This window comes from Entamoeba histolytica, genomic scaffold (assembly GCF_000208925.1).
Source record: "Entamoeba histolytica HM-1:IMSS scf_1104750517707 genomic scaffold, whole genome shotgun sequence".
NCBI lineage: Eukaryota > Evosea > Mastigamoebida > Endamoebidae > Entamoeba > Entamoeba histolytica.
In genome coordinates this window covers 102,041-118,833 of record NW_001914870.1, presented here as the reverse complement: position 1 = coordinate 118,833, position 16,793 = coordinate 102,041, and the positions used below count along the sequence as shown (strand labels likewise).

Here is a 16,793-nt window from a genome sequence, read left to right as displayed (position 1 = left end):
CAAAACAATCAATATTTGAATAAACAGAATTGTTGTAATTCTATATTAATACAGAAACATATTCTGTAATAAACTATAATTTAATCAATTATTCATATAAAATATAAATCTGATAAATACTATAACATCTACTGAAATGTTTAATAGTGTTGAATTTTTCTATTATTTTTGTTTCATTTGACAAAGCAACAAAACAGAGTGTTGATACTATTTAAGATGAATTATAATTAATAGTATTCACAATGATTATTTGGTGAATATATACAATTTTTATGATTAATTATTGTTAGTTAATATTAATATTTTTGAATATCCATGACAAAGATTATGTTGTACATTTAATTATTATGTTATTTAAAACGAATTAACTAGTATTTGATTGATAAAATATCATCAATTCTAATGTGCTTCAATTAACACGAAATTTAATGTTTAATGTTTTACATTTAAATATAGTTGAATTTAATGATCTTATCAACTATTTTATTTAATTAGAATATAGAAGTATCAAATATGAATGATATATAAAATAAAGAAGCTCTCAAATAGTAGTGCTTTGTTCTATTTTAATACTATCATGTTCTATTTTGAATAACTTAATAAATAGTCATTCTATTTGAAGAATTGTATATTTTATTATATGAGTTATTGTATAACAACACAAAGAATGAAAGAAGCGACTATGAATATTTACAAACATTGAAAGAGATACAAGTAATTTCCATCTAATAAAGATAATTTTCAATTCAAATTTAATAAATAAAAGTATATCTGTTATTCCTAACACAAACTCTGTTATACAAACAATGCTTAAACAAATAAATCAAACTAATTAATATCTAAATGTCGAGAAACTGAATATACTTATACCACTGATGATCAATTAGTTAATTATTAAAATGTATTGTTGTGTTTGATAAATATGTAAAGAAAGTAATATTTGAAAGTAATAAATTTCATGAATAATGTTTTAAATGATTACCTCTGACAAAGATAAGTATTTGAACAGATGTAATTGGTTGTTAAAAAGAACAGATAAATTATTAAGAATAAATAAAATCTATTGATTAACAAATTCTTTTATACAAAAATACAAGTACCAGAGTCATAATTTCAAAATAAAAGATAATGAATAACATTAACACATTCAAAAAATGAACTATAATTAAATTTAAAATGATTTTACTGTTTAAAGAAAGGAAAGAGTAATTCAATTAGACAATTGATAAAGAAAGTTAGTAAATAGCTTATTTTAATAAATTGAATATGCAAATGTATTATGACATAATACTATTTCAAATAATTCACAACAAATAAGATGTCAAATAAAACAATATATGGTATTTACAAACAATTATGTCAAATAATAAACTCAATTTTTAATTCCAGTATTGTTTAATTATTGATACTTTATTTTTTTGTAAATGCCCTTTTAAAATGGCTTTGTCTAATACTAACAAATACTTAAACAAAAGTATTTTTTATTCATATGATATTTCAATTGTTTTGGTTTTGGATATTGGTAGTTATACAATAAAGACTTGAATAAAAAACAATACTTGTTTGAATATCCTTGAAATAAAAGTTTATAAATACTTGAACGAAAGGAATGAATAAGATTGTTTGATGTCTTTAAAAATCTGAAACTATTTCTTGACATCCCACATAAATGAATAAAAAGCATTCAAATAAAAGTCTTATACCTCTCTTCAAAAAAAAGAAAAAATAAATGAATTTGCATTGAGGAATTGAACAAGTAACTAAAGCACGATGTAAAAATAGTTTTAAACTCAACCCATCACTAAGTTTGTTAACTTAAATAAATTCTTGACCAAAAACAAATTCAACAAAGCTGGAATATTATGAGAAAATTCTCTTTAACCTTATCTAACATAACAAATGATACATATTCAAATCTCTATTATTTTATAACAACCAACCAATAATAAGTGTTAAATCAATTATAATTTCAGAACAATTGTAGTGATGTTATCTGTTGATCCTTTTCCAATTGCTAATTGTGTTAATGATTTTGCTGATGATGTAAATTCACAATTATTTGATTCTAATACTTCTTTAATTTGATTCCCATTGAGTGTGTCCCATAACCCATCACACCCAAGAACAATATATTTGTAATCCTCTTGCCATTCTACTTCTTTAACAAATGGTTCTGACACAACCCATTGTTTTAAATGATGATCTCCTAACCCTCTTGTAACTGCTACATCTCCACTGACTCTTCCATTTATTATCATTCCTCCACTTTCTTTAATTCTTTTTGCTTCATTTTCGTTTGTTGCTTTATGCTCTTCACTCATTGGAATTACTTCATTTGTTCCTATAATAATTCCACATGAATCTCCACAATTTGCCATATGAATTATTCTCTTCTTGTCTTTTATTTCAATAATACACATTAATGCACAACATCCTGAATATTCAATTCCATTTTCTTTTAAACTCATATCCATTTCATACATCGCATCTTGCATCATTTCTTCAAACCCTTCATCTTTTCTTTGTAAAACTTCTTTAATTTTATCTTTAACTATTTTAGCACAATGCTGTGCTGCTGTACGTCCTCTGTGTCCATCAAAGATTGCATATAATGAATAGACACGACCTTCTACCTCAATTAATGGATCACAAATAACATGAGCATCCTACATCAATTAACTCCTTTTTATGTCATTTGACTCTTGAAAACAAACTTCCATTGTTCTTCGCTTTGGATAATTTTTATCTGAGTAATATGAATATTGAGAAACCGTCACTGGAATTGGTTGTACCTCACTCATTCGACTATGAAACTTTCTTAGTTCTTTTCTTTTTGTTTTTATTTGAAATTGGTGGTTTATTCACAAAGCGTAATTCTTTGTCTTTTCAATGATGAAGACGAAGTGAGGTTTTGGGTGAGTCATTGACACTTAAAGCACAAAGGAAATGAGATGGGTGAAGGAAGGAAGATGAAGAGAAAATAGAAGAAGAGGATAGTAAAAATACTAGAAGTAATAATAAAGAAATAAACCCTTCAAAGAGAACAAAGAAAGAGAAGACACAATGTCGGATGAAGAGCACAAGGAAAGAAGGGATGAAGAAAAAAGAGAAATGAAGAAAATAAAACAAAAAGCAGAAGGGAAAATAAAGAAAGAAGGAAAGAAACTAAGAAACACAGAGAGTAAAAAAACAAAAGAAAAAGAAGAGAAGCAAGAAAAGAAAATTGAGCGAAAAGGATTAAGTCGGGAGGAAAAAGAAGAGTTACATAAAGAAGACCAAATCTATCGAACGATATTCATCCAAAATTTATCATTCGAAACAAGTGAAGAAGAGTTAAAAGAAAAGATGGGAGAATATGGGGAAGTTTCATATTGTAAGATTTGTATGGATAAAGAAAAAGGGATTAGTAGAGGAACAGGGTTTGTTTGTTTCAGAAAAAGAGGAGTAGCAGAGAAAGTTATTGAAGAAGCATATATGTTTTCAGGGAGTAAGGAAAGTGACATTGAGATTGATGGAAGAAGATTAATTCTTCAGAAAGCAATAAACAAAGAACAAGCACAAGATAGAAGTAATAGTAAAAAGAAGAAAAAAGAAGGTATCAAAGACAATAGAAATGTTTCATTAGCTATGGTTGGACAAAAAACAAAAGAAGAATATCTTCAACTTGGATTAACACCAAGTGAAGCAAAAATGCGATTAAAAGCACAAATGGAACGAAATAAAAAATTAAAAAATGTTAATTTCTGTGTTAATAAATATCGAGTGTGTGTAAGAAATATTCCGAAAAACACGAATAAAAAGATGATAATGGAAACATTTGGGAAATATTGTAGTAAAGGGAAAATATCAGATATTAAAATCATTAAAGGAGAGAGAGGAAAAGCAATTGGATATTGTTTTTTGACATTTACATCAGCGGAAGATGCATATCAATTTGTAGAAAAAGTCAACGAAAGTCTTCAATTTAAAGAACAACGACGAGTCATGGTAGAATTTTCAATTGATGATATGGTTAAATTACACAAATTCAAAGCAGAAATAGAACGAAGAAAGTTCAATCAAGAAAAGAAGAAATTCATTGAAGAACATTCAGTAAATAATGATGGTAAAAGAGTTAAAGTTACTTCTCTTCCTAAAGAAGTTATAAAAGCAGAAGAAACAAAGGATATGAAGAAAACAAAGAAGAAAGGAATAAACAGAAAAATTGGAATAACAAAGAAGTTTAATGCTAAGAAATCAATATTATTATAAAAGATTTTCAATGAAACAGAAGAAAATAATGAATGTTATTGAATGAATTATTCAAATCATCTTCTCTTTTAATAAAGCATCTGAAATACTCAATATTTTCAAGAATAATAATATAATAAAGTATGTCAATAAGAAAAAATAAAAAGAATATAACAACATAACAAAAGTATTAAGAATAAGAGAAAGAATAAAAAAGAAAGATAAATAATATATTATAAAAGAATATAAGAATAACAAATAGATTAAAGTATTACATAATGAAATAGATTTTAAATTTCAATATAACAAAAGAAATAATTAAATAAAACAATGAATAGAAAGAATATTTATGTGATATTGTGAATAAACAGAAAGAAGAATGAATAATTTAATAAGTTTGAATGGATAGACAATGGTATAACAGAATAATAAAGATTAATGAAATACTACTATAATTTTATATTTTATTTTCTAAGAAATGAATAGAATAAGAAATGAAAGAGTTTTAAATCAGAAAAGTATAACAAAATAAGAAAGAATTATAGATGAACATACCAATCATAAAGTTAATAAAGAAGTAAATAAAATGAAAAGAAATAATAAGAAATAAATGAATGATAATATATTAATTTCAAGAAACAACTTAATTCATATAAATCATATTCAAATAATTTAATTCATTATTCAATTCTTTTTAACTAATTTTGGTTTTTACTTAAATAATATATTTTTCATTTCATTCTATATTATGAAGAGAAGTTTGTATGAATTGGTTTTGAAATTATTTATTCTCTTTCACACCATTTCATTTACTTCTATTTCTTTTTTTTTGAGTTGATGTTAATAGAGATATGACTCTTCTATTGTCTCTTATTACATCCATTTCATATCTTTTCGTTATTTATTTATTATTCGTTATATCCTTTTATTCTTATTATCATTCATATCGACTTTCAATCATTTCAACGATTATTTCTTTATTCCAACATCACACTTTATCTATTTATATTCTTTTCTTTGACTTTTTCTCTTAATATTTTGTGTGTTTGCTTTTTTTCTCTGTTTTTATTCATTTTGTTTTTATGTTGTTATTTATTCATCATTTCATTTAGGAAATACCAAATAGAATGCAAAACATCTTGTAATTTAATGCAATGACTTGTATAAATACTTAGGAATATGGCAGTCCGACGAAATTGATGACACTTTCAATTGTAAAACCATCAAAGAAAAAATGAAGAAGATGGAAGAAATAAACACTGATGAAAGTAGTAATAGAAGATATATTACTAGAATAAACACGGAAGTAATCCCTATCTTCAGATATTCAGCATCAGTTGTAAATTGGAAAATAACTGACCTAGATAAAATTGATTTGGAGATAAGAAAATATTTAAGAAAGGCAAAATACATTGGTGAAACTCCAAAGATCGGTTGTATGTCATTATAGAAGAAATGAATGACTAATAAACATCATTGACGAATATGTTAATGAATTAGTTAGAACAATGATGTACTACTGTACCAGAGAAAGTGAAATAGGAAATAACATATTAGATAGATGGTACATTAAGAAAGGAATAAGGAATAGAATTAAAAAACATCAATTCATAAAATAAATGAAACAAAAATAGAAGAAATAATAAATGAAGGGATTGAAAAGAAAAAAGAAAAAGAAGTAGTAGAAGAAATAAAGAAATTAATGACAAATACATCAAAAAATGGAAGTGTCATCAAATTAGTAGACATTTTAGAAGATGGAATGAGTCAAAAGGAGTAGATAAAACTACTACAGTGAAAGCATGGAAGTCCATCAATATTAAAAAGAATGCATTTCTTCAATTAACTAAAATGCAAGATGGAGTAATATTTTGTTTGTATAGAAAATCAAAAATAATGAAAAATGAAAGATTGAAATACTGCCCACTTTGTAAATACAAGATAGCAACAGTAGAACACATTCTACTATCTTGTATTTATCATAAAAAGTCACAAATAGAAAAACATGACAATAATGGCATAATAATATTGATTAATAAGAAAATATACAGGAAATAAACAATATAAAAAACCCCATATGAAACAATATTCCAATATAAAGACATTACAATGATATGGAACAAACAAATAATGCATAAAAGTGATGGACAATATCACAAAATACCAGACATATATATTAGATAAAAAGAACAAAACTGGTCTAATATTTGATATGACTATTGTGGCTGATCACAATATTAATGGAGAATATTAGAAGAAAAGAAATAAGTATAAAGAATTAAAGAATATTCTAATGAAAATAGAAAAGTTGAAAGATGTCAAAATAAATCCAGTAGTAATCTCAATAAATGGATTAATAAATAAAGAAAGTATTAAATTAATTAAAGAATTAAAGAATTAAAATTGACATCGAGAAAGAAATTAAAAACCTTGTAATAAAAAACATGATTAATGTCATTGAATATTGCTTCAATTACAATCAAACATACTCTGTAGAAATACTAGAAGAAGACAAAGATATGGGATTAGTCTCCCCTGAGGCAGGAACAATAGAAACTACTTCTATTAATACTTAATTAATTGCTTTTTATTACTTTTTCATTTTTTATTTGTTATTCTTTTAAAAAATTTTAATTATTTTGTTCACTTTTTGAATATAAAATATGAACGAACAAAAGTTCAAAAAAATGAACTAAATCATTATATTTCGCCATTAAATGAAAAATATTTTACATCTTTTCTCATTATTTTTTATTGTATTTTTTACTTAAGAATCAATTAGAAACTTTTCTTTGAATTTAAAAAAATGAACTTTTAAAAGTAATAAACCTATGGAATTTAAACGAGCAGATACATACACAGCAAATAAAGAAAGTCCTTATTATAGACCATTACTTCCAGAATCAGCATTTGATCCAATATTTCAGAAAGCAATTCAATATGCTGTTGGATTTTTATGTCAAATGGACCCATCTCATACAGAATTATACAAAACAATTCCAAACGAATATATGAAATATCTTCAAGACCCAAAATTTAAAGATAATTTTAGAGAATTTTTTGCTGGTTGTTTTGATCCAGAGTCTGAATTATTTAAAATGGTATTTAAAAATAATGTTGTTAAACTTGCTTCATACATGAGATTTTTAAAAGAAAGAGATATAGATAAAGAAGAACTTGCTAAAGTTCAAATTAAAAATCCATTATATATTGTTGCTATGCCAAGAAGTGGATCTACTTTTACCCATTCTTTATTTTCTGCTGATCCAAGAGGTCAAAAAATTGCTATGTATGAACACCTTAATCCAGGATCAAAAACAATGACAGAAGAAGCAAGAATTAAAATTGCTGAAATGATTTGTGGTAGTATTACAAAAGATTCTCAAAGAAACTTTAATACTGTTCATGCTCTTAATGATGTAAGAAGACCAGAAGAAGAAATGTTTTTCACAGAAATGCTTGGATTAACTCTTGTATTTGCTCAAGCACTTCCAAGACTTGAACAATACAGGGAAAGTGTAATTATGAGAGATTATGATTGGGTTTATGATGATATTATTGATGAAATGAAAATGCATGCAGTCCAATATCCATTTAAAAATGATAAAGAATTCTTTTGTATGAAATGTGCAACTCATTTTATGACTCCTGCTCCTTTCTTAACTCAAATGTGTAAAGATGAATATAATCCAAGAATTATATGGCTTCATCGTGAACCTATTGGAAATATAAAATCAGCTATTTTATTATATTGGAATGTTCGTGCACGTTATGAACATGACATTGGACTTGACGATATAAAATGGTTAAATGAAACAGTTATTCGATTCAATGAAATTATGTTAAAGAATGCTTTTGCTGCAAGAGAACAATGGATTGCACAAAATCCAGAACGTGCAAAATATATTTATGATGTTGGATTTTCAGAAATTATAGCTCATCCAAAAGAAACAGTCCAAAAAATTTATGAATATTTTGGTATGGAATATACTGATGAATTTGATAGTGCATTAAAAGAAGTTATTGAAAATGGACATCCTCAGAAACAATTTGGAAGAAGACAACATGAAGAAGATATGTATACATTTAATCCTGAAGAAGTAAGAGAAAGATTTAAATTCCATTATGAAAAGTTTAGTCAATATTTACCAGATTTTTGGGGAAAGAAAGATACTAATTAATTTCTTAAAACATTATTATTGTTATTATTTTTTTGTTTTAAAAAATAACAATAATAACAAAAAATAAATAAAAGTTTTTAATTAATGTTAAAAAAAAAAAATAAAGAAAAATGATATACAAACACTCCATTTATTCAGGAAATGGTACAGGTTTTTCTAATAATCTATTAAAATCATTCTCTTCATTTAATATTTTACTCGCTCGTGTTAACTCCATTTTTAAAGCTTTTAATCCATCCATTGAAACACCTTTAGTACAATTTTCAAAAGATGTTGGGTCTAATACAGTCATAACAGCAGGAATAATGAATAACTCATCAGGAGGTCTAAAATATTTTATTGTTATTGGTTCATTCCAATTATAATTTTTAAAATAATTGAAAAAACCTTTTATCAAACTAGCAGGTGAATGTTGAATAATAATTTGTGTTGGTATTTTTGATCCTAATATTCGTAACCGAAGCCACCTATCCATTACACATCTAAAATCTGATGGAAATAATGGTGGTTCAAATGATGTAAAATAATGTAATACTATTTGTATTATTAATTAATTAATTCATAATAAAATAAAACAAAAACAAACTCATAAAACAGAGTGCTGCTGATGACAAACCACCTTTAAATGGACAATTTAAATTTCTAGTTTTTAACCAATATTTTAGCAATACAGCAACAATTCTAAAATGTTTATTACAATGAATCATTGTAGAAAAAAATTCAGAATGTATTTGAGCAACTGGTTGGTTAAATGATAAATCAATATTAACTTTAGTTCCTAAATCAACCATTTTAATTATTGGAACTTTTGCTTTTTCAATAACATTTCTAATTTCAAAATTATCTATTTTATTATTACTTTTCTTCTTTATTCCCTCATATTTGTTTCTTTTATTGTATAGAATTTAATCAAAACAAACTTCTTTTAAAACATTCCGCAAATGACTCTAATATTATTGCACTTACTTGTCTTCCTGATTGACTTGAACAACATATATCTAAATCACCATCTTTTAAGCATAGTCCATAATCTGTAGAACCATAGACTTGTGCTCTAAAACGAAATTCAAGATAATTCTGGTTAAGTACTTGTTCAATTCGTTGCATTACTTCATATCTCATATCAACAAGTTCATCAGGTAGTCTATGGAAAATGAATATCTAAGTTCAAATAAATAATAATATTAAAAAGTCCTCTTTCTTTAATGAACATTTATTTTAATTTCTTTTAGAGAAAAGTTCTTTTTTTTTTGTTTTCAGTAATAACAAACATGACACTCTCAAATATTTTTTCTAATTGATCATTAAGTATGTCTTCAGGAGAAGTTCTGTGTAAGTTATTCTTTCTGTTACTTTTTATATTTTTCTTAAATATTAAACGTCAAACAAACACTTGTTTTCTCCTTTTATTATATGGTTTCTCTCTTTTCATTCTTCTATCATTCACTCCCCTCATACGTCGTCCATCGTTTGAAAGCGACATATCTGATTTAATAAATCAGTTCATTCTATTTCAAAAACCCATTTCACACCCTTTTGTGGTATTTCTCCGGGAAATTCTATTTGAAAAAGGAATGAATAAAAGACTTCATTCTAAACTATAATATATGATTATTATAACTAGATTTTATAATTTAATCGAACAAAAAGGGTTTGGATTTAAATATTCAAAAATAGAAGTTAATTTCAAAGAATTTACAATTGTTTTTAATTCTTCAACTCCTTCTTTTAACTTTCATTGTTTATTATTACTAATTCATTTCCTTTAAAATTTTTTTTATTCCTTTAAAATTTTAACAATAACATTTATTACATTTATTAAACCAAAATATTAATTTTATTATTGGACCACATAATAAAACTCAATTATTTCTTTGATTGAATCTTCTTCTTTGGTCTAAGATCACCTGAATGTCCACATTTCTTTTTTCTACAAGTAGTAGCTCTAAGAGGAAGTCTAGCATAACATCTTCTACAAATCATTTTATCACAATTATATTTTCTAGCAATAGCCTCCAATGCTGGTTCAATACCCATTGTTGTGGTCTAAAAATGTTTTAAGTTCTTTTTAGGGTTTTTATACTTTTTTTGAAATTTTCTTTCATTAAATCAAAAACAAAATTTATTATTTTTACTCTTTAATGAATGACTCATTATTACTTTTCTTCTTCTGGTTTTTCTATAAATTCACATTTTACTTGACATTGTTTTCCTTCTAAAAAACATATATGTTTTGGTTTTTTATTATACATTTCACTTACAATTTTATCAACTATTTTTTTAGCAATTTCTAATGGAATGTCTTCAGGTAATGGAATAACTAATTCAAGACTTGTGGTAAGTTGATCCATTTGATTTAAAGTGATAGTATTATTTATTTTTTATTTTTATTAAAGTTATTATTTATTTATGTTTTAACAATAAATAGGTAAATAATTATTTTTTCAAGTTACTTGTCTTATTATCTTACAAAGTTCTAAACTTCATGAATTATATTTTGTTCCTCAATTTGATTGTTTTTATAAATGCTACTCATTTATGTGAAGAAGGGTATTACTTTTTAAATGAAACTTGTATTGAGTGTGATAAACACTGTTTATATGATAAATGTATTGATGAAATTGGATGTCAAGAATGTCAACCAAAATATTATTTGAATGAAACAAATGGATGTAACCCTTGTGTATTGAATTGTGAAAAATGTACAGGAGATACATTAGAAAAATGTACTAAATGTCAAGATGGTTTTTATAAAAGTAACATTTCTCAAATATGTCTTTTACCTTATGGCTGTATTGAATATGAAGATTTTATTGGATGTAAATCATGTGAAGAGCATTACATATTAAATAATAGTATGTGTATTTATAGTTTGTTAAATAAAATGTTTACATAATTCAAATAATAAAATTTATTTCTTTAGAGTGTGATGGATGTTCTGATGGGTATTGTACAACAACTGGTTGTGAAAAATGTTCTAATTGGTTTAAAGAAAGTGATAGTTTTGGGGATTGTACAAAAGCTTCAGTTGGTAAAATAATTTGTGTTATTATTATTATTTTGATAATAATTCTTGTGTTGATAGGATTTATTTCTGGAATATTTTTCTTTATTAAGAAACAAAGAAAACATCGACAATATGAAGATGCTTATCACAACGTTAATTAATTAAACTATTATTAAGAAATAATTTAAATAAATTCTTTTTTTACTAAATAAAAAGAAAAAAAATAATTAACATAATGTATAAATGAAAGAAGGTTCAAATTAGTTAGTTATCCCATGGGAATTTAGTGTCGAGTTTACAGTCAGCTCTTAATTTCTCCATTTCTGATCTTGTAACTTCAGGAATAAAAACACCTTTCTGACTTCTTTCTAAGAAAGTTTCATGTTCTTTTTCACCTGGAGTATAAATTCTAGTAGCACCTGGGGCTTTAGCAGCAGCTCTAAGTTCACGAGCAATATCACCAACTTGTTTCTCAAAGTCAGCTAATGGTCTAAATGATTCAATATTAATTGCCATAAAGAATTGTCCAAGTTCAATTGGGACTTTCTTTCCATCCTTTAATCCACCACATTGAGAAAGGAAATTAGCTCCAGATAATGCTGAAGATAAGATTTCTACATCACAAGCATAACCATATCCTTTATGACCTCCCATCTCTTCTCCATAACCTCCAAGTGGATAACAAGCAGCAGTTCCTTTTTGGAAAGCTTCCAACATAGGTCCTGGTTCAGAAAGAACTTTACCACTTCTATCACAAACCCATCCTGGTTGGCATTTCTTTCCTTCTCTGGCATACATTTCAATTTTTCCTCTTTGAACAATAGAAGTTGCACAATCAAGACAGAATGGGAATCCTTCATCACTTGGGAAGGCAAAGACAAGTGGATTAGTTCCAAGTTTTGGTTCTACAGACCAACATGGACAAACTGATGGTCTAGCATTACATCCTGAAAATCCAATACATCCTTGTTGAGCAGCCATTTGTGGGTAATAACCAGCAATACCATAATGAGTACCATTTCTAACAACTACCATACCCATTCCATGTTTTTTAGCTTTATCAATAGCTAATTGCATAGCTTGCATAGCAATAGAATGTCCCATACCATTGTGTCCATCAACTACAGCTGTAGTTTCTGTTTCTTTAACAACATCAAAAACAGTTTTTGTATTTAATTGTCCACAATCAATTCTATCACAATAAATAGTTTTTAATCTTTGAATACCATGAGTATCCATTCCTTGTTTATCAGCTTGAATAAGAACTTTAGCACATCTTGCTGCATCTGCTTCTTCAACTCCTTTAGCCATTAATACGTCTTTCATGAATTTTTCTAATTCATCAAAATGAATTCTGTACTTTGAGTCGTCAGCCATTTTATCTTTTTTTATTGATTAATATTTTATAAGTATCTGTTTTAAATAGTTCGTGCCACGTATTGTAAGACTAATCTTCTAATAACTTTTTTCTTTTTTTATTTTTTTTTTCATTATTTTTCAATTGATTTTCAATGTAAATGATGATGTCAATTGAATAAAATATGAATTCAATTTTTTTTACATCGAAGTGAAATTGAATATACACGAATTCAAAAATTCTAGAACTTTCATTTTTTGTTGGTTAATTGATTTCTGGAGTATTTCCATAACACAAATTCTATTTATTTTGCTCTTTAGCTTCTATTTTCATTCTTTTTTGACAACAAAATAATCATAATAACTTAAATATTGATTTGATTTGTTTTATTAATTTTATTTTGTAAAATTTATCTTCTCTCTCTTCTTTTTTTATTCTTTTTATTATTGAATTAACAAATTCCTGTTCTTTTTACTTAATGTATATTTTATTTTAATATATGTGATATTGTTTGAATCAATACTCATTAAAAATATATGAAACTTTAACTAAATACATCATTTGTTAATGAAAAGAAATATCTCCTACTTTTCATAAAAACAAAAATATCAATTAAATAACAAAAATTCGATTTACCTCAAATGAGACAATTCCAAATTTTAAAGTATTTCCTCTTGTTAATAACTGTGATAATGATAATGAGTATTCTTGAATATCATTTATTTTATTTACATAAGTAATAATGTTCAAATAAAGATTTGGAAGTGTTTTAATATAAATCCAATCTACTCCACATTGAATTAAAGTGAAATGAACTTTTTCTAAATTCCTTTTTAAATTTCTTAAGTAGCTTGTTTTATTTGAAAATGAGTCATAAACAATAATGTTTTGTTCAAATTGTTCTATAGAAATATCTAATTGAATAAGACGAATTAAAGATTGAGGGAGAATGTATTTAAGTTTAATTGAATTAAATAAATGAATATTTTCTTTATCCAAATCTTCTTTCATTTGGTTTTTAATGTCACGAAGAAATTCAAGACAATTCATTTAAGAAAAAGAAAAGAAAAGAGTTAAATAAATAATAATAGTAAAATAATAATAAATAATAAATTTCTTTCTTTTTTGAAATTAAAAAAAAAACTAGGGTTATTATTACTTTTAATTGCAAATGGTCGGACCAGTCACTAAGCCAAAGATTGTCAAGAAATATACTGGACACTTCAAAAGATTCGATTCAAATAGATTCCTTCGTGTTAAAGCATCATGGAGAGTTCCAAGAGGTATTGATAATAGATTAAGAAGAAAATTCAAGGGAACTAATCTTCTTCCAAAGATTGGATATGGAAGTGCTAAGGCTACTAGAAATATGCTTCCATGTGGACTTTATAAATTCCCAGTTCGTAATACAACCGATCTTGAAATGATTATGATGCAAAACAGAAAGTATGCTGCTGAAATTTCACATGCTGTTTCTGCTAAGAAGAGACAAGAAATTATTCAAAGAGCAAAAATTTTGAATATTAGAGTTCTTAATGCTGAAGCTAGAATTAAGAAACAAGAAGTTGCCCAATAAATTGATGGTTTTTGACGATAAATTTTAATTTACTTTTTTTAATTAATTAATTAAAAACAAATATTAATTAAAAATTAAAAGAAATCAATTTCTTGGTTGGATTTGTAATGAAATATCATATTGAGCCTTTTCATCATCATTTTTATGTTGTTCTATTGATAATATGAAATCCTTGAAAAACGGTAATGCTTTATAAATTGAATGTTGGTCATTTTGTAATGGTCTAATAGTTAATAATTGATTAGCCATCATTCTACATTTCTCAAAATTAACATCTCCACTTTCAGTCTTATCAGGATTACCTTCATCAATGAAGGTTAAATCTTGAATAATAACTCCAATAAATGGAATATATCCTTTACTTTTATTTTGTTGAATATATTTTCTATATGAGGCATAACTTCTTGTTGGGTCTGCAGCTTTTCTTAATGGATCCATTCGTTGAGCAGCATTTTCAACTAATTCCCAAGTTTTTGTTAATCGACTAATTGCACTAGAATTTAACCCAGAATAAAATTCAAAAAAGCCTGTAAAATTCATTTGTTCATACATTATTTTTGCAACATCAATGAATTTACTTATTAAATTAGCTCTTGCATTAATATCACTTTCTTGAAGAATTGAATATGATACCCAATTAGTTACAGCATTAAAATGTTCTAAAAATTCACAAAGTCTTGGACATCTTTCATATTTATCTTTCTTTGTCCATGCACTTCCTAAAAAGTCTTTCATTTCTATTCCAGTAAATAATGTTAATTCATATAAACTTAATTGACCAACAATTGTTTCAGCAGTTAATTCTTTAACTGGTTTTGTTTTTTCTTCTCCATTAGAATTTTCAATTCTTTCAAATGTAGGTAAATGAGGGATAGATTGAGCTGCTTGAATCATTTTTCTAATTTGTGCAATTCCAACAAATTGTGATTGATATTTTTGTAAGAAAGTTTCAATAGCTCCAAGTATTTCTTTATCATGGAAGTCATATGGTAATAAGTCAGTCCATATTTTCATGAAAATTGTGATTTTAGCCCATTTTTGTTTTATTGTTTTAACTGGTTCATTTTTTGATTCAACAATATCATTACAAATTTTATCTATAACTGATAATAATTGAATTGGTTTACAATATGTATGATAATTTAAAATAAACATATTTGCAAAATTACTTTCTAAATTTTCTGGTGTAACAGCCCAATTAATTAATACTTCTAATGGTCCTGAAACTGTTTGTTTATTTTCAATTTTTAATCCTTGTTCTTTAAACTTTTCACCAATAGTATCTGTTATTTTAATATAAACTTGTCTAAATTGTGATGGACATACCATAAGTGTAATTTGTTCTGCACTCATACCATTAAATGTACGTTCTTTTTCTTCTCTTTTAATAGTAGGTTCCATAGTAGGTGTAGAAATTACTGTTCGTTTAAGATTTCTATTGGATGAATAAAATAGTCTTGGTGGAAGAGAAGATGACATTAATTATTGAACTAATTTTTATTGGGAACTTTTTTATTAAATCAATTTTTTTTATATTTTTTTAAAATAACTTCCATTTTAAAAGAATGAAGATTCTGTTAAAAATAAATATATTTTTTTTTCATTGAAGATGTTAAACTTGTTCTAACAAAATGAGTTGAAAAAATTAAAATCTTAAGAAATTATTTAGTATTTTATACTTAAACATTATTAATTCTTTTAATTAGTGTAAAAGTAGTAATGGAATTTACCATTGTTTTAGTCTTTTTATTTAAATTTAGATTTCTCACTTATTTTCCATTGAAACCCAATTAATTTCTTTCATTGTTATGAAAGAATTATCATAATTACAAAGTAATAAATGTTTTTTTACATTATGTAATAATCTACATAATCCAATTAATTCATTATTTATTAAAGATTGATGAATATTCATTAAAATCACTCCATAAGATGAATGACAATATTGTGGATGGTTTTTATAAACAACAAAGTCACATCCATATTTAAATCCATCTTTAATAAATAAACCTTTCTTTTTTAATTCACAATATAATTGATATTTCATTTTTTCTTTTTCATTTAATACAATAGTTCGATAGTCTTCTTTATTAATTTCATTCAATTCATTAAGATAGACATATTCAATCTTAGTAATAATACTTATTGGTTCATCTTTGTCTATCCCTTTTTGTTTAAATAAAGACTTTCCAATACCATATTTTTGATATATATAAATTGGATTGTGGATAGTAATAAATTCATCACCATCACTCATATTTTATTTCTGATTGGAAGAACTTTCCAATCAAATCTATTTTTCAATACCAATCTGAAAATTTCAGAAAATATTTAGTTCTATTCTTCAAAGTTGTTGGTTATTTAAGTTTTTATAAAAAAGAAGAAAGTAAACACATAAAAGGAATATATATCAAAGAAATAATTTAAATAAGAATAAACAAA

General features: G+C 25.4%; 11 protein-coding genes across 11 annotated transcripts, besides 1 other annotated feature; 4 read left to right on the top strand and 7 right to left on the bottom strand.

The window, feature by feature from the left end:
• Positions 1 to 1,961: 1,961 nt before the first annotated feature.
• On the bottom strand, positions 1,962 to 2,801 carry EHI_092510 (protein phosphatase, putative; the record flags this gene model as incomplete). The annotated part of the gene is made up of 2 exons (XM_645600.1): positions 1,962 to 2,666; positions 2,715 to 2,801. The coding sequence occupies 2 exons, from the start codon at positions 2,799 to 2,801 to the stop codon at positions 1,962 to 1,964; spliced, it is 792 nt and encodes a 263-aa protein (XP_650692.1).
• A 262-nt stretch (positions 2,802 to 3,063) lies between these two features.
• EHI_092500 (RNA recognition motif domain containing protein) lies at positions 3,064 to 4,251 on the top strand (the record flags this gene model as incomplete). The annotated part of the gene is made up of 1 exon (XM_650497.1): positions 3,064 to 4,251. One exon carries the CDS (start codon positions 3,064 to 3,066, stop codon positions 4,249 to 4,251), a length of 1,188 nt encoding a protein of 395 aa, XP_655589.1.
• Positions 4,252 to 5,335: 1,084 nt separating this feature from the next.
• Positions 5,336 to 6,820: a repeat region.
• A 241-nt stretch (positions 6,821 to 7,061) lies between these two features.
• Positions 7,062 to 8,411, top strand: EHI_092490 (uncharacterized protein; the record flags this gene model as incomplete). The annotated part of the gene is made up of 1 exon (XM_650513.1): positions 7,062 to 8,411. The coding sequence occupies one exon, from the start codon at positions 7,062 to 7,064 to the stop codon at positions 8,409 to 8,411; it is 1,350 nt and encodes a 449-aa protein (XP_655605.1).
• Positions 8,412 to 8,541: 130 nt separating this feature from the next.
• EHI_092480 (poly(A) polymerase, putative) lies at positions 8,542 to 9,894 on the bottom strand (the record flags this gene model as incomplete). Its single annotated transcript, XM_650512.2, has 5 exons — positions 8,542 to 8,945; positions 8,998 to 9,255; positions 9,332 to 9,555; positions 9,683 to 9,739; positions 9,803 to 9,894. 5 exons carry the CDS (start codon positions 9,892 to 9,894, stop codon positions 8,542 to 8,544), a joined length of 1,035 nt encoding a protein of 344 aa, XP_655604.2.
• A 383-nt stretch (positions 9,895 to 10,277) lies between these two features.
• Positions 10,278 to 10,448, bottom strand: EHI_092470 (60S ribosomal protein L40, putative; the record flags this gene model as incomplete). Its single annotated transcript, XM_645948.2, has 1 exon — positions 10,278 to 10,448. The coding sequence occupies one exon, from the start codon at positions 10,446 to 10,448 to the stop codon at positions 10,278 to 10,280; it is 171 nt and encodes a 56-aa protein (XP_651040.1).
• A 448-nt stretch (positions 10,449 to 10,896) lies between these two features.
• Positions 10,897 to 11,579, top strand: EHI_092460 (uncharacterized protein; the record flags this gene model as incomplete). Its single annotated transcript, XM_650510.1, has 2 exons — positions 10,897 to 11,281; positions 11,335 to 11,579. 2 exons carry the CDS (start codon positions 10,897 to 10,899, stop codon positions 11,577 to 11,579), a joined length of 630 nt encoding a protein of 209 aa, XP_655602.1.
• Positions 11,580 to 11,682: 103 nt separating this feature from the next.
• On the bottom strand, positions 11,683 to 12,795 carry EHI_092450 (malate dehydrogenase, putative; the record flags this gene model as incomplete). The annotated part of the gene is made up of 1 exon (XM_650509.1): positions 11,683 to 12,795. The coding sequence occupies one exon, from the start codon at positions 12,793 to 12,795 to the stop codon at positions 11,683 to 11,685; it is 1,113 nt and encodes a 370-aa protein (XP_655601.1).
• Positions 12,796 to 13,387: 592 nt separating this feature from the next.
• Positions 13,388 to 13,786, bottom strand: EHI_092440 (uncharacterized protein; the record flags this gene model as incomplete). Its single annotated transcript, XM_650508.2, has 1 exon — positions 13,388 to 13,786. One exon carries the CDS (start codon positions 13,784 to 13,786, stop codon positions 13,388 to 13,390), a length of 399 nt encoding a protein of 132 aa, XP_655600.2.
• A 160-nt stretch (positions 13,787 to 13,946) lies between these two features.
• On the top strand, positions 13,947 to 14,368 carry EHI_092430 (60S ribosomal protein L32, putative; the record flags this gene model as incomplete). Its single annotated transcript, XM_650507.2, has 1 exon — positions 13,947 to 14,368. One exon carries the CDS (start codon positions 13,947 to 13,949, stop codon positions 14,349 to 14,351), a length of 405 nt encoding a protein of 134 aa, XP_655599.1. The 3' UTR covers positions 14,352 to 14,368.
• Positions 14,369 to 14,435: 67 nt separating this feature from the next.
• On the bottom strand, positions 14,436 to 15,830 carry EHI_092420 (Ras guanine nucleotide exchange factor, putative; the record flags this gene model as incomplete). The annotated part of the gene is made up of 1 exon (XM_650506.1): positions 14,436 to 15,830. One exon carries the CDS (start codon positions 15,828 to 15,830, stop codon positions 14,436 to 14,438), a length of 1,395 nt encoding a protein of 464 aa, XP_655598.1.
• Positions 15,831 to 16,116: 286 nt separating this feature from the next.
• EHI_092410 (tRNA intron endonuclease, putative) lies at positions 16,117 to 16,608 on the bottom strand (the record flags this gene model as incomplete). Its single annotated transcript, XM_651454.2, has 1 exon — positions 16,117 to 16,608. The coding sequence occupies one exon, from the start codon at positions 16,606 to 16,608 to the stop codon at positions 16,117 to 16,119; it is 492 nt and encodes a 163-aa protein (XP_656546.1).
• Between the last annotated feature and the right edge of the window lie 185 nt (positions 16,609 to 16,793).